At 46.1% G+C, this 13,186-nt stretch overlaps 1 protein-coding gene and 1 long non-coding RNA gene across 2 annotated transcripts in view; one reads left to right on the top strand and one right to left on the bottom strand.

Annotated features, from left to right (window-relative positions):
* LOC142803950 (uncharacterized) overlaps positions 1 to 13,186 on the bottom strand; it is a 227,908-nt gene that overhangs the window by 154,618 nt on the left and 60,104 nt on the right. The window lies entirely within an intron of this gene.
* Positions 4,427 to 13,186, top strand: part of ssh (Protein phosphatase Slingshot) — a 423,428-nt gene continuing 414,668 nt past the window's right edge. The window contains exon 1 of the mRNA XM_037422163.2: positions 4,427 to 4,687. Within this exon, the coding sequence (XP_037278060.2) occupies positions 4,610 to 4,687 (78 nt within the window). The 5' untranslated portion in view covers positions 4,427 to 4,609. The remainder of the gene's footprint in view (positions 4,688 to 13,186) is intronic.

Here is a 13,186-nt window from a genome sequence, read left to right as displayed (position 1 = left end):
CGCGCAATCTGGATCTTGGATCTTACGTCGTTGGGCAGCCTCACAGCGTCAGGACCGACAACCGTGGGGTTTCGTCCCAGCATGCCGAGTATGGCTCTACCCGTTGGGGTGCCAGACAGTCTGACAAACTGTGCAAACTCTTGGGCTTCGACAATTTCTTCGAACGTGTTGTGGATTCTCAACTTCAGGAGGTCTTCCGTGTGCGTTCGAACGGGAATGCCAAGGGCCAGCTTGAAGACTCTTCTGATTAGGGCATTGATTTTGTTGCGCTCCGACACGAGCCAGTTGTGCATAGCCGCCGAATAAGCGAGGTGGCATAGCACGAATGCGTGGATAATCCGGATCAGATTGTCCTCCCTGATTCCGCGGTGCCTGTTAGCGATTCTTCGAATCAGTCCGAGGGCGCTTTCGGTCTTGGAACAAATGCGTTTGACGGCGGCTCCATTGGCTCCGTTAGACTCGATAAACATTCCAAGGACCCTGATAGTGTCCACCCGTGGAACTGGGGAGCCGTTACCGGTGAATAACGTAATGTGGCTTTCCATTGCTGGCTTCCAGGACCGGTGAGAACCGCCTCTGGGCCTCTTCTTATACAGTAAGAGCTCGGACTTAGCGGGCGAGCACCTTAGCCCGGTGGGGATGAGATAGCGCTCCGTCACATCGATGGCCTCTTGCAAAGCACTCTCGACCTGACCCTCACATCCGCTGAGGCACCAGATAGTGATGTCGTCTGCGTAGATCGTGTGGTTAATGTTCGGGATTTTGTTCAAGGCCCTCGACAGGTTGATCATGCAGATATTGAACAGCGTCGGGGAGATCACCGCCCCCTGAGGTGTCCCTTTTGGCCCAAGGGTAATTTTGTGGGTCAAAAAATCGTCAATCTTCAGTCTTGTGGGCCGCGACGAAAGGAAGGAGCGCACAAAATTGTACGCCCGCTTGCCGTCGTGAAACTCAGACAAGCTCTTGAGAATAAAGGCGTGTGATATGTTGTCAAAAGCCTTTTCCAAATCCAATCCAAGAATCGCCTTGGTGTCGGCGGAGCCGGAGTCAATGACCTGGTGCTTGATCAGCTTCATGGCGTCCTGAGTAACCCCTTCATGAAAAAAAAAAAAAGAAATGGGGGGCCTGGGGGGGGGGGGTGTAGTTCGAAAATTTCTTGGTCTTGTTCTAACCTATGCAAAAACACCGCTTAAGCCACCTTCGCCATAATACATGGGTGGCCTGCGAAAAAGCGTTATAATATTTAGAAAGGGCTTATAGTTGTAGTCTCTAGACACTGTACAGTTATGGATGTATGTACATGCCACATATTTATTTGTGAGTACTAATATGCTCACTGATGCCTAAATATGTTACTGGCAAAATTATTTGGAGTACAATATGACATCTCTGCAGCTGTAAAAAGTCAGTTTTTTTCCCCAGTTTTACGAATCTCATGGTCACCATCGTGGGAAATCGACATTTGAATTCTAAAACAATTTAACAAGCCTAGTGACTTCTAGTGTGGACCTCATCATTGTTTGCTGAGTGGGGCGATGAAAGAAAACACTATTTGGTTGAAATAGCAGTGCTCATATTCACTGTGCACGATTTAGGGAATGTTAAATGGCTGACACACACACACTAAATCTAAGACTTCTTTCTCAAGCTGCTCAAACTTAGGTCTTTCGTGGTAAAAAAAATGAATGTTTTTTCCCTTGTAATTTGGTCCAAATATGGATTTTAGTGCTCCAAAAGTAACATTTTTCTGCTTCAAAAATTGCTCCAAATTCTATTCTGGCTGTTGCACCCCTGTGTTGTTGATAAGCCAGCAATGTAATAGAGAGATGAATTATAAGCCCAAAATAATAGAGTGCTGTACATGTGGGTTAGAGTCACGCGTATGGTCAGCCAGTACATGGATAACCACTACACAGAAACTGCAGGCCGTATACTAGCAATACTGGCTACTGGTGGTGAGGAACATTGCAAAGTTTTCATTGGAGTACACTGATTATAACATCTTGAGTGCAATGGTGTCTTTCGGGCATTGTAGTGGGAACTGAAATTGCTAGGTTGTGTGTTAAAAAAAGTAGCAGGCATGTACCCACAAGGTTTCGTGATGCAGAGATGTGGAGCAGGCTCTACTAGCAAGCTCTTTCCAACTATAACATTCATCTTTGACGGACTCTTATTGGAAGAATTCACCTGAGGCACGAGAAGAAAAAAAATAAGAGTGCGCCACGTGCGTCATGCAGATAAGTGTGATAAATGCCTGAAAAATGGTGCACTGGCCAATATTTGCAGTTGTCTCATGCATTGGAATTGAGTACAGCCCATCTTAGCATCATCTGCCAAGTGTGCATGTTCTATGGGGCAGCAAGGCAAGCTGTTGAGCATTTGACAATGCTACGGGAACCAAGCACTTTGAACCTTCATCGAACTCATAGCGAGAAATCGCTGGCAAACTGACAAAAGTGAAGCTGTCCCTTTGTAACTTCCCGAGCTTGAGATGGAGCATGCAGAGAGGACATACAGGCATGGACATAGACTTTCCTTGGCTTTCTTGTCTTTTAGTTCTAAATAATATTGTGTTTTGGAAAAAAAAAAGAAAAAGAGCCGTTACTGTTCCCTTTCTTGCTTTCAGGCATGAGAGTAGTGATTTTATGGTCAACTGACATGGATACAGCTGGGGTTGGCATACCAGGCAACCTCTGAAATGTCTGTCAATCTCGGAATATGTGGCGTGGAACAATGGGTCGATTGTTGGGCGAGTTGGTATGACATTCTAAAGAAAGCATTAAAAAACAAGCACAAAGCAAAATGAAAGTCTCGGCACAAGTGCGCTGTTGTTGCCTTTACTTTTCGCGCTTGTGTTGTCTTAGCCTCCGGTGTCTTCAGAATATAATGATTCAAGGCAGAACCCTCCATGGCCAAAGGGGTACCCCACTCAATATAAAGCTTCTGTCTGCACCACTGTTTCCTCCATTCTGGTAGACTAAAATAATTATGTGGCAGAAAGAGCATCTCTTGCCTTCTCACGGGTTGTTATGTTGGCGGTCCCCAGGCACTGGTGTCAAGTGGTAGTGGTGCGCGGGCCATTTCATGTGGGAACATTCTGCAAATATGGTACTGTCCGAGTTTGGTTAAAGGAAGCAGTAACACGAAAGGGTTCGAGTATTTGTTTATCGTGATATTTGTTGTAAAAGTATGTGGATAGCGTAATACACTGAACGCTCGTTGGTATCTCGCATGAGAGAGCAAGCAACCAGATGGATCAAATCAGTGGCATAGGCAGACATTTCCGTGAGAACAAACCCTTGATCTTAAGTGGTGGGGGGGGGGGGGGGGGGGGCTGGCAGGCAAGTGTGGTGGAGTGTGATTCTCTATTGTGTATCCTATGACAGAGATAAATTTCAGGAGGGGCCTGTGCTCAGTCTACCCCCCCCCCCCCCCCCCGTTCCAGCCCAACAGATATCTCCATCCAGTGTACCTCAATACTGAAGTGTGAGGGATTTTGAAGTAGGTGGATTTATGGAAGTCTGTGCATTTGTTGTACCTGCTACTTGGTTGAGGAGTTTCAGTGCATTAATTGGGTCTGTGTAAATTTGAAGTAATGAGGTTGGGCATGTGTGCTGAGGGATATTTTGTGGCAGGGCGAAGTCGCCCGTCGCGTCATAAATGGGGAGCACGAGCACCTCGCAGTTTTACGACCTATTCAGACTTGTTTTTGCGACACCAAAATGTCATTCACAGCCCTCCACCACCCTTAGCACTGAAAATGTTCAGCTGCATTGTCAAGCATTCTCAGATATTGCATTACTTACCGATGCGGCAATTACGTGTGAACGTTCGTACTTTTTTTTTGTCTTATAATCGCGATACATGCGTCACAATGACCATGCGTAGGAATGCGACACGGACTAAGTTCGGAGGGCAATTAACTCTCGTTAGTGTCAGTTGAGGAACATCCTGAAAAGCTACGTAGGTCCATAGTAGCTGGATGTAAAGAATGCATACAACCTCTGGGCGTACTCAATACATAATGCGGGTACACATTGTGTACTACACGTGCGAAACAAAAACGCGCGCACGCGCACGTACGAGTTACGACGAGCGAACGATAGCGGTAAAAACGCAAGCATGAACGCCGCAGCCGGTACTTAAAAAAAATCTGAATTCGACGTCGCGCGCAAAGCACGCACAGGACAGGGGAGCAGCTTGCTCATAATTTATTGCGTAAGCTGTTGCGACTTCGCTGACCGGCAGCGCAAGAGAACAGGAGCGCAACGGTGGCAGCGAGCCAGCGCCCTCGCACAGAGGGCGACCATGAAGCTTCAGGAAGTGACGACGAACCATTTGCGTTCTCCTCTCCTTTCTCTCTTTCAGCACTTCCTTCCCGAACGGCAGGCGCATGCGCGGGAGGCGTTGTGCGCTCGCAACTGAAGTGAAAAAACGAACTCTCAAAGAAAGGTGCTTGGGAAGATGGCGGACCTGTAGGTTTTGAGTTGGTGCGCTGACACCCCAAAACATTTCGCCAAGCATGGTTTTCCACGGCTCGAGGAAGCGTCACCGGCTCTGAACGGATCGTGCGAGTGCCCTCGGATAAAGTGCGCCCAGTTTAGCCGACATGTCTTTGGTGACAGTGCTACGTTCTCCGTGTCGCACCACGGATAACTCTCCGACGGACGAGGAGCCTCATCCAGCTGTAAGTCACAAACGTCTTTAGCGTCTCGGTAGTTTGAAGTGTCCCCTTGTTCCGTGCTGCTAACGGGCCGGCTCTTCGCAGCTACGTAGAAAGAGCCTTGTTTGGCCTTGCGGCTTCGACTGCGACTCAAGCTGTGTTTGACAGGCGGCGAGTGATTGTTTTGTTACGACCGCTGTGGCGGTACTTTATTTTGTTTTGCTTTCGGTTCTTCTGCGTTATCGATGAGTGCGTTCTTTTCTCTTTTACCACTTTTGCGGAAAGGCTTTATCGCTTTCTAGAGGTTTCTAATACCTACCTTTTTCACTGGTGTGATTCCTTGAGCTCGTGCATGGCTCGGGGATGCGCAGTTTTGCGGCAAGCTCGCTCGGACCGGAGTTGGAACCGCGTCAGAAGGAGCTCGCGAGGAGCACTATAAATGTTCGCGTGTAGCCGACACCCGGGTGGTGTTATAATTAGCTCAAAGTCCTCCACGCAGAGCCCAAGCTCCGCGAGTTCTGTTTTGGAAGCATCTCTCGGCGTGGCGAGCTTCGTTTAAACGAGCTCCGCTGGCTGCGCCTCGTCTGCCATACATTCGTTCACGCTCCTGGCTCGGTTGCCCAACGACACATGGCCTCAGCGACGTTGTGATCCTCATCGTCGCTGGGGCTGATGACGCCGAGAAACGAGCCATTGTGCTCGTCGCGAAACGTTTCTGAATCGTCTCAGTCAAACGGACAGCGAGATTTCACCATTGCTATCCGCGACGACTGTTGGCGACTGAAATGTTAAAAAAACACCGCGCCACTTGCAATAAAACGTAGCCCGTTAGCCGCTGGTCTTCAGTGCTGAATTTCATTCTGTTTATGTTCCGCAGGCACAGCTGTATTTGATAATATTCGGTATATTTATTTTAATACCTTAGTTCCGGGAATCTCGCCTTCGAACCATGCGGTCGCGTAGCGAAACGCGGTGCTGTTTACGTCATTCATTCGCTGCAGCGTTTATCATTATTATATTTTGTTTCGGCTCCTGCGCTTCTGCTCCTCCGGGCATAATTATGAAGAAACACGTTCCACAGCGTTGAAGTGGCGATGTCGAGTCGATTCCGAATGACAACGCCGAGTGCGGTTTGCCACGAACGAGAAAAAACCCGTTTGTGACTTCGTGGGTCACGTTCCCGTGCGACGAAGTGGACGTTGAAGCGCGATGATTAGCCCTAGAAATCTTTTCTTGAATTTTCGGCTATTTACGTAACAGTGAGCGCAAGCGTAAACTCTAACGGAGCTACCGTTTACGACGCCTTATAACGGGTGGTCGTACGAACGAACACACTCGCGGTAGGCAGCACAAATAATCGAAAACTGAGCTTGTACGAACCGTGGGTGGACTTGCGCGGTAGTGTCAACGGCACAGCTGCTTCCGTTCTCGATGCGACCAGCTGAGACGAAAGGGATACTGGCCGCTACATTCTTCCATTTTCTTTTTATCTTCCATGTTGTGATATCGCGTCCACGATATATAACAACGCCTGCGTGCGTTATAGCTGTTACTTCGATTTCCATATGCAATCTGCTTTAGAACGGCCCTGCTTAATTTTCAGGTAGTCTCATGCAAGTGCTTCTTCGGCCGGTCATTGTCAATGTACAATTTACGGGTAGTCTATCAATTCTGAAGTGCATCACGGGGGTTATCTTGTAAGGCTGCCATGTATGGTCCTCCGATTAGTGCGTCAGGGTAGGTCGGCGGGGACTTGTCTGGGATTTTGTGGCAGTAGTTCGCATCTACACAAAATATTTCGAGTACGTGAGCGTATATATTAACAGGGTTAATGACTCTGCGTCAGGAGGCGTGCCTTATTTCTGAAGCCATGACAGTAAAAAAAAGTAGAGTGAACTTTGTGTAAGTTTCACAGGTAATTCATTACAAGGTTCATAATTAGCGACAAGGAAAATGTTCGATTCTTGTATATATTGATACGATATGAGCCGGGCCATGGTATGGACGAAGCAATAGGAAGTTGGTTTGTTCGGCCTATGTACGCCATCATCGCCTGATCTCACCTGTAAATAAACATATTTAAACTCAATTTAACCGTAACAGTTTCGTGGTGCAGGTGCTGGGCACCTAACACACACACACACACATGCACGCACACACACAATCTGTGGTGCTTCAAGCTGAAGTGCAGCAATGGGGCGCTGCGCACCGCTAACGATTTCTCTCGCATAGCCCGTGCGTTGCCTTGCGACGATAACCCAAAACGAATCGACTGTTTACAAACCAGTGCAGAGAGGTCACAGCGGCGTTCTCTTATGCAATCGTTTTGATGTCTGACTGCGCCGCATTCCGTTGGAACAGGGTCGCCCTTCCGCGCATTTCAATATCTGAGGAGATTTGAATACACTTAGAATGCAAACTGATGACTCAGATGTGCAATGATGCTATGTCGACACGTTCCAATAATGCAGTAAAAAAAAATTTCATACTAAATGTTCATGGAGGTATAAATGGTTCCGTTTGTGTACCTGAAGCCATTTTTCGCCGCTGTAGAACAGATTATTTATTTTATTATAAAACAGTGCACGTTACCCCGCTTGATTTTATACAGACTGTCGGGTTACAGACTGTTATACAGACCGAGCCCATACTTACGACTTGCTTCGCAGCTGTTCTGTAATGTATCGGTGCACTCGCTATCAGCCACCAACGCAACACTATGGACACTAAGTCTTAAATACTTTTCTTCGAATTTTAATTGCTAATGATTATATCATATTCAGCCACGAATATTGATTCGAGATGCTTCGTGCATTCGTATTCATATATTCTATACTGATGAGAAAAGAAAAAAAAAGTTGTAAAATGTTGTATAGGAAAAAGGAAAATCCGAGCCCTAGCATAAATACTTAGGTTGCATCTGAATAATTACTGGTGTCCATCTGTTATAGATTATATGTCTTATGAAGAATGAACATAGAATGGCAAGGCCCTACATCATAAATATTCCTTTACTTTGCTTTTTTTTTTTGACGCTTCAAATGCGTGAAGTAACAGACGCCTATAGTGATTCCTAAGCTGCGTAAAATCGCTTGTACGACAGCGAAGAACAATTTAAGGCAGGGCATTTTCTTAGAGACTAGCAAACGACAGTTTCATTTAATATCATTGAGTTGCTGTCCTAGTACAAAATCTATATTATACCCAGCGTTCAAAGAGGTTACGAATTTATCGTGATTTTGGGGTTTACGAATTCTTTTGGAAATGGAAGGTACGACAGGTTGCATTAATAAAGCAGGAAAGTAAAACAGGCTGATAAATTACTGACCCCCTGCATGCTTAACGTCAACAGCGTTGAAGATAAATGTAGAAAGAGATGTCTTTACGTAGCGAAACGAGACCCGCCACCTCCTGCTACTGCTTTGCAGCATGCAGAAATTCGTTGGAATGTAGGACGTGTGTTCTGACGTCAGTGAAATCTATTTGTATTAACTGGAGCTGGCTTTGTTTAGTTTTCGATAATTTTGTGGTTGTCCGCCGTGGCGGTGTAGGGGTTACTGTGCACGGCTGCCTGCCCGAAGGTCGTGGGTTCGATTCCGGCGGCGGCGGCGGGCGCACATCGATTTAGGCGAAATGTTAAGAGGCCGGTGTGTAATTATAGAATTTCGACCACCTGGTGTTCTTTAACCCGCACCTTAATCATATAGGCGCACTTGAAAGAACACCAGATAGTCTATAAAGATAGTATAAATATAGCAAAAGAACACCAGATAGTCTTTAAAGAACACCAGAATTTCCGGAGCCCATTACCATATATACGGCGCCCCACATAAACACATCGTGGTTTTAAGACGTAACAATTCATGTATTATGTATTTCAGTGACTTGCTAAGTACGTAGAGCGTTTCGCATCAGTCTATGTGTATTCGTGCGCACGAGGTAGTGGGTTCGATTCCTGGTCATACGGCCTCGTTTCGTTGAAAGCGTCAATCGAGTACACTCGCGTACTCGCATTATACAGCGACCCAGGCGGTTGTCACTAATCTGGAGGTTCCCATTACGGGACGCCTGACAATCATGTCGTAGTTCTGTCACGTAAAACGCTATGTTATTATTATTATTATTATTATTATTATTATTATTATTCAAAAAGTCTTAGTGTCCGATAGCTGGCCTGCTGTCTGCTGAATGTTGGTTTCATTATAATGTCATTACAAGCTTGCAACAGAAGTTTTCGCGCTCGTCATTTGCGATAACAACGGCTTACCTAATTCGACTGGAAGGATAATTTCAGCTGTACGCTCCCGTTGAATCACTTTCTTTCGTTTTTCGCTCGGCAGCTCAGACGTATACTGTAGTCTCGCACGCTTCGTCGGTCTCTGCGTGCAGCAACCGTCAGTGAATTGAATTATTAGCCGCAAGCAGTAACACTTGTGTTAGATCTGTTTAGCTCAGTCATTAGTATACAATCGTCTTGCGCTTATGGAGACTGTACTCACCGACTGTTATATTCGGGGCAACTCCAGTTGACTTAAAACGCCCCGATTAAACTAGGGGGGGGGGGGGGGCGCTGATTTCGAATTCAGAGCTGTATCAGAAAATAACGCAGACATCTATAGTTTAGTTAACAATTTCGATTACTTAGGTTAAATATTTACATTGAGGTACTCATTGCTTGATGAAATAAGTTTTTTTTTATTTCAGTGGGAAATATAAACCCCGAATCAGCCGTACTCTAATCAGATTGTAATCTGCAGTGTTTATTATCATTTTTTCAACTCGACTTCGACGTAACATTTTGGGGAAGAAAGCGACTCAGGCTGTCAAAGACGCCGTAGTCGAAACGGCGTTGTCTCGTTATGCTGATTTGCAACTGATTATTACCTCATGTGATTGCTGTAGTAAACACACACTACTGCGGCATCTTCAACTTAGGCCGTATACCTTTGCATATGTACGAACGCGAACACGCGCAGAATATCGTCTACTTCGCGACATGTGTGCTCCAATGAAACTACATTGGGGCGTGGAGTATGCGATGTTCATAAAGGCAACGCCTAACACAGTGGCATATAGCCAGGGAATGTCACATCGGGACTAGACGCGTGCATCATACGCTAAACACAAAGATTTAGTTTGTTGGGGACATGACACACTCTACTACGGTTCCGGCTATGAGTCTTGCCGGACGAAAGTTTGAGAAAATATAAGTCGGAAGAAAAGTATACGAGTGCGTAAAGACGCGTTCTAGGTTGTTCTTTCGTGATTTGTTGTTCTGACTTCTTGTTCTATATTTTTCTTTTTTTCCTATACTGTTCTCATGGGGCTGTTTTGTTTTAATTTTTGTGATCATGCAGGGTAGCCAGCCAGTCTGAGAATTGGCTAACCTCCCTGACCTTTTTCTCCTTCTCATTCGCGGATCATTTTTGTTTTACATTATGCGCAGGGCAGCCGTCATACTAAAGTATGACTGCTCTTATGATGATGGTTCTTGTTCCTTTATATAGGTGCATTAAACTAATGATTAATTCATATAGTTTGGCAATTTTGAGTGTTTGTGGACTTCTAAGCTTTCGAAAAATACTTAAATAGTGTGGGTCAAATAACTGTACGTGAGTCATCCGGATGGTGGCGCCATTTATATATAGTGGTGCACAGCAAAACCAGACGAACATCAAGGTGTTATTAAAGGTGATAGTCTTTCTTGGGGACCTTCGACGCAAAAAGTTTGGTCTGTCTGTCTGTACATTCGACTGTTTATCTACGCCTAACGGCACCAGACACTTGAAACAGCCGACCCCATCCACAGCGCCCACCAATGTTGCTCAAGGTTTAGCGTTCATACTAGTTCAATTGTCAATTAAAAAGCAATTATTGCGCATGTCTGGGGCACCACAACAACACATATATATTCTGCATGTGCGCCTTTTACTAGAAAAGGCATACATAAGTAATTTTAAGGACCGTAGCGTGTATCACGCTACGCTTACCATGCAACGCTTGCACGGAACGGGAAGTGTGTTTCCAACGCTTCGCTAAGACGAGATGGTGGTGGCACCTACCCGTCGCCTCGCGTTCTACAACTTATCACCTCTGAAACGGGTGCGCACGGCCACGCGCTTTGTTTTACAAAAAAAAAAAAAAAAACTGCCAGATGGCGCTCACGTCTCACGTGTGACATGACTTGATGCGCTCGTTCGCCTCCGCTACCCGCTCGAGGCACTGTAACGCAGCGCCTCCGTAATACCATTAACCGATTTTCTTGCGCAGAACATCAAATAATTGTTTTGTTCACTGTCTCCACACGCAAGACTATCGTCTTTCGACGACATTTGCAGATTACATGCAGATACGGGGCCAATTTTTTTCATTAGCCTGGTACCTTACTTGTTACTGGTGTAAATCTGATAGTATTGTGATAGATATTAACGTGAGAGATGCCATATGAATCATATAACTCGTTTCAGGCGGAACGTTTTAAGAAGCGTCTCAAAATGTTGGTACCACCATCCAGTTAACCGGTATCATACGCGAACGCTATATTAGAGAGGGAAGTTAGGCTTGTTGGTGCAAGTTGCTATAGTTAGAAACATGTCTAATTAGCGCGAAATGTACGCCGCATGATTGAAAGAAACACACAGGAGAACGCGCTAACGCCGCTGCGTTGTACCGCAACACCGACCGCGCACGTCATAACTCTCTTACAGCAGATGCATGCGGTCGGGGCGTGGCCGTGCCTTTCTAAAGTCCATAGTGTGATTGAACCCCCGAAACGTCTTGCTGTCGTTTCTGGGAACGTGCACGGACGACGTGCCCCGACTGTCTCATCTTGCGCCGGCGTCGAGGGTCTTTGTGTCGTTCCGGCACAGCACTTGGGAAAATGGGCGAGTGGTGTATTTTTCTTTTGTTGTTTGTTAATTTTAAATCGGCTGCCCAAACTTGCACGTATGCTCGCGCAATCTTCGCTTCGTGGTTGCCCGTATCGCCTGATGCGCGCCCGCCTTTGTGTGCGTGCTCCTTCGCCCCTTCCTGCTTTTCTTTCGTTCCCGCTCTGAAGTGCGTGTATGCTGGTCTGTCTCGCTCTTTATTCCCACACGACGTGTCTTTCTTGGCCGAAGTGCCCCCAGGCGGCGTCATCAAACATTCGAGACAAAACACTCAGCTTGTCTGCCTAATGGCGTGACAGCGCCGCATTCGGTTCGGCTTTTCTCGTGCAAGGCCGGAAAAGCTGAGTGCATATGACTCGGATCGTATATTCTCGGGGGCATCCGCCTATATATCGCCGTCGCATTCTGTTGATGTTACGGAGCAAAGTTAGGGCATGCGCTGTGGGGGGTCAAAGTGCAAGCATTGCTCGTGCGTCTTCGATGCATTGCACATGAGGGTGATCACGACCAGGAAGGAAAGACGAAATTCGTGGCGACATCAACTGCATACCAGGCTAGTGGTAGAGGCTGCTGGCCAGAATTTTTTTTATGGGGAGGGGGTGCGGAGGTCGGGGGTGCTCTTACTGAAAATTTTGGCTATTAAAAAAAAAAAGAAACGTGTATAGTAACATAATATATGGATTGGAAAAATGCAGGTGAGACGAGTATTGTCTGTCAGAAGGGTAGAGCGACCAACAGTTTTGTGGAGCCACTGGCCCATGTAAATAGAAGCTGCACTGCTATAATGGTTTGTACTTATTACAAACAGCGGCAAGCATGGACAGGGATATTGAGGCTAGTTTGCGTAAGGAATGCATTATTGTAAGAGTTTTAAAGTGAAAGAGGCCGCTATTAAGAAAATGCCACATGCGCAGCCAAATTCTGTTGTAAATGATAACATCAAGGAGGTTCAGAGGGTTCGAAGAGAATACGTAACTCTCGATAAAAGTCACGCTGCCTGAATTTAAATTGTTTTTGAGCACTGTTCTGACTCGGTAACTTGTAACTTCTTTTTTTTCCGGGGGCGGGGCGGGATTATTTGTTTATTCGTTCGTGCTTTGCAAGGCTCATTATAGCATATGTCCTGTACAAACATCTACGTTGTCTTTCAGATGAACTAATTCCAGCAAACGGAGCAAAGCACGTAAAAAAAGAAACAATCTTGTTTACGCCAGACTTAAGAACTCGAGTGTCCATATTCAGCACGCGCGTTTTTAATGCTACGAGAGTCCATATACGTCGTCGGTGCGTGGAATTCTTGCCTTGGAATATTTTGGCGGGTGCTTTGCCTTCGCGTATACATCATGGCATTGTCGCATTGCTTGCTCGTTTCCTTGCTTCTATCCCTGCTTATACTCTATTTTTGTTCTGTTCTCTTTTAGCATTCTCCTAACCGGACATGTTTGTGGTTAACCCCCTCCCCATCCCCCCTGCATTATGACGGTTAGGTCGTGTGTTCGATCCCGTCGAAACGCTGCAGAGGTTCGTGTATATCAGTGCACGTTAAAGGACACCAGATTGTTGAAATTTCCGGAGCTCTCCACTACGGCATGTCTTATTATCATATCGTGGTTCTGGTAGGTACTGTCCCTGATGC

This window comes from Rhipicephalus microplus, chromosome 3 (assembly GCF_043290135.1).
Source record: "Rhipicephalus microplus isolate Deutch F79 chromosome 3, USDA_Rmic, whole genome shotgun sequence".
NCBI classification, from domain to species: domain Eukaryota; kingdom Metazoa; phylum Arthropoda; class Arachnida; order Ixodida; family Ixodidae; genus Rhipicephalus; species Rhipicephalus microplus.
The sequence above is the reverse complement of the archived record's forward strand: the minus strand, read 5'-3'. Positions and strand labels throughout refer to the sequence as shown.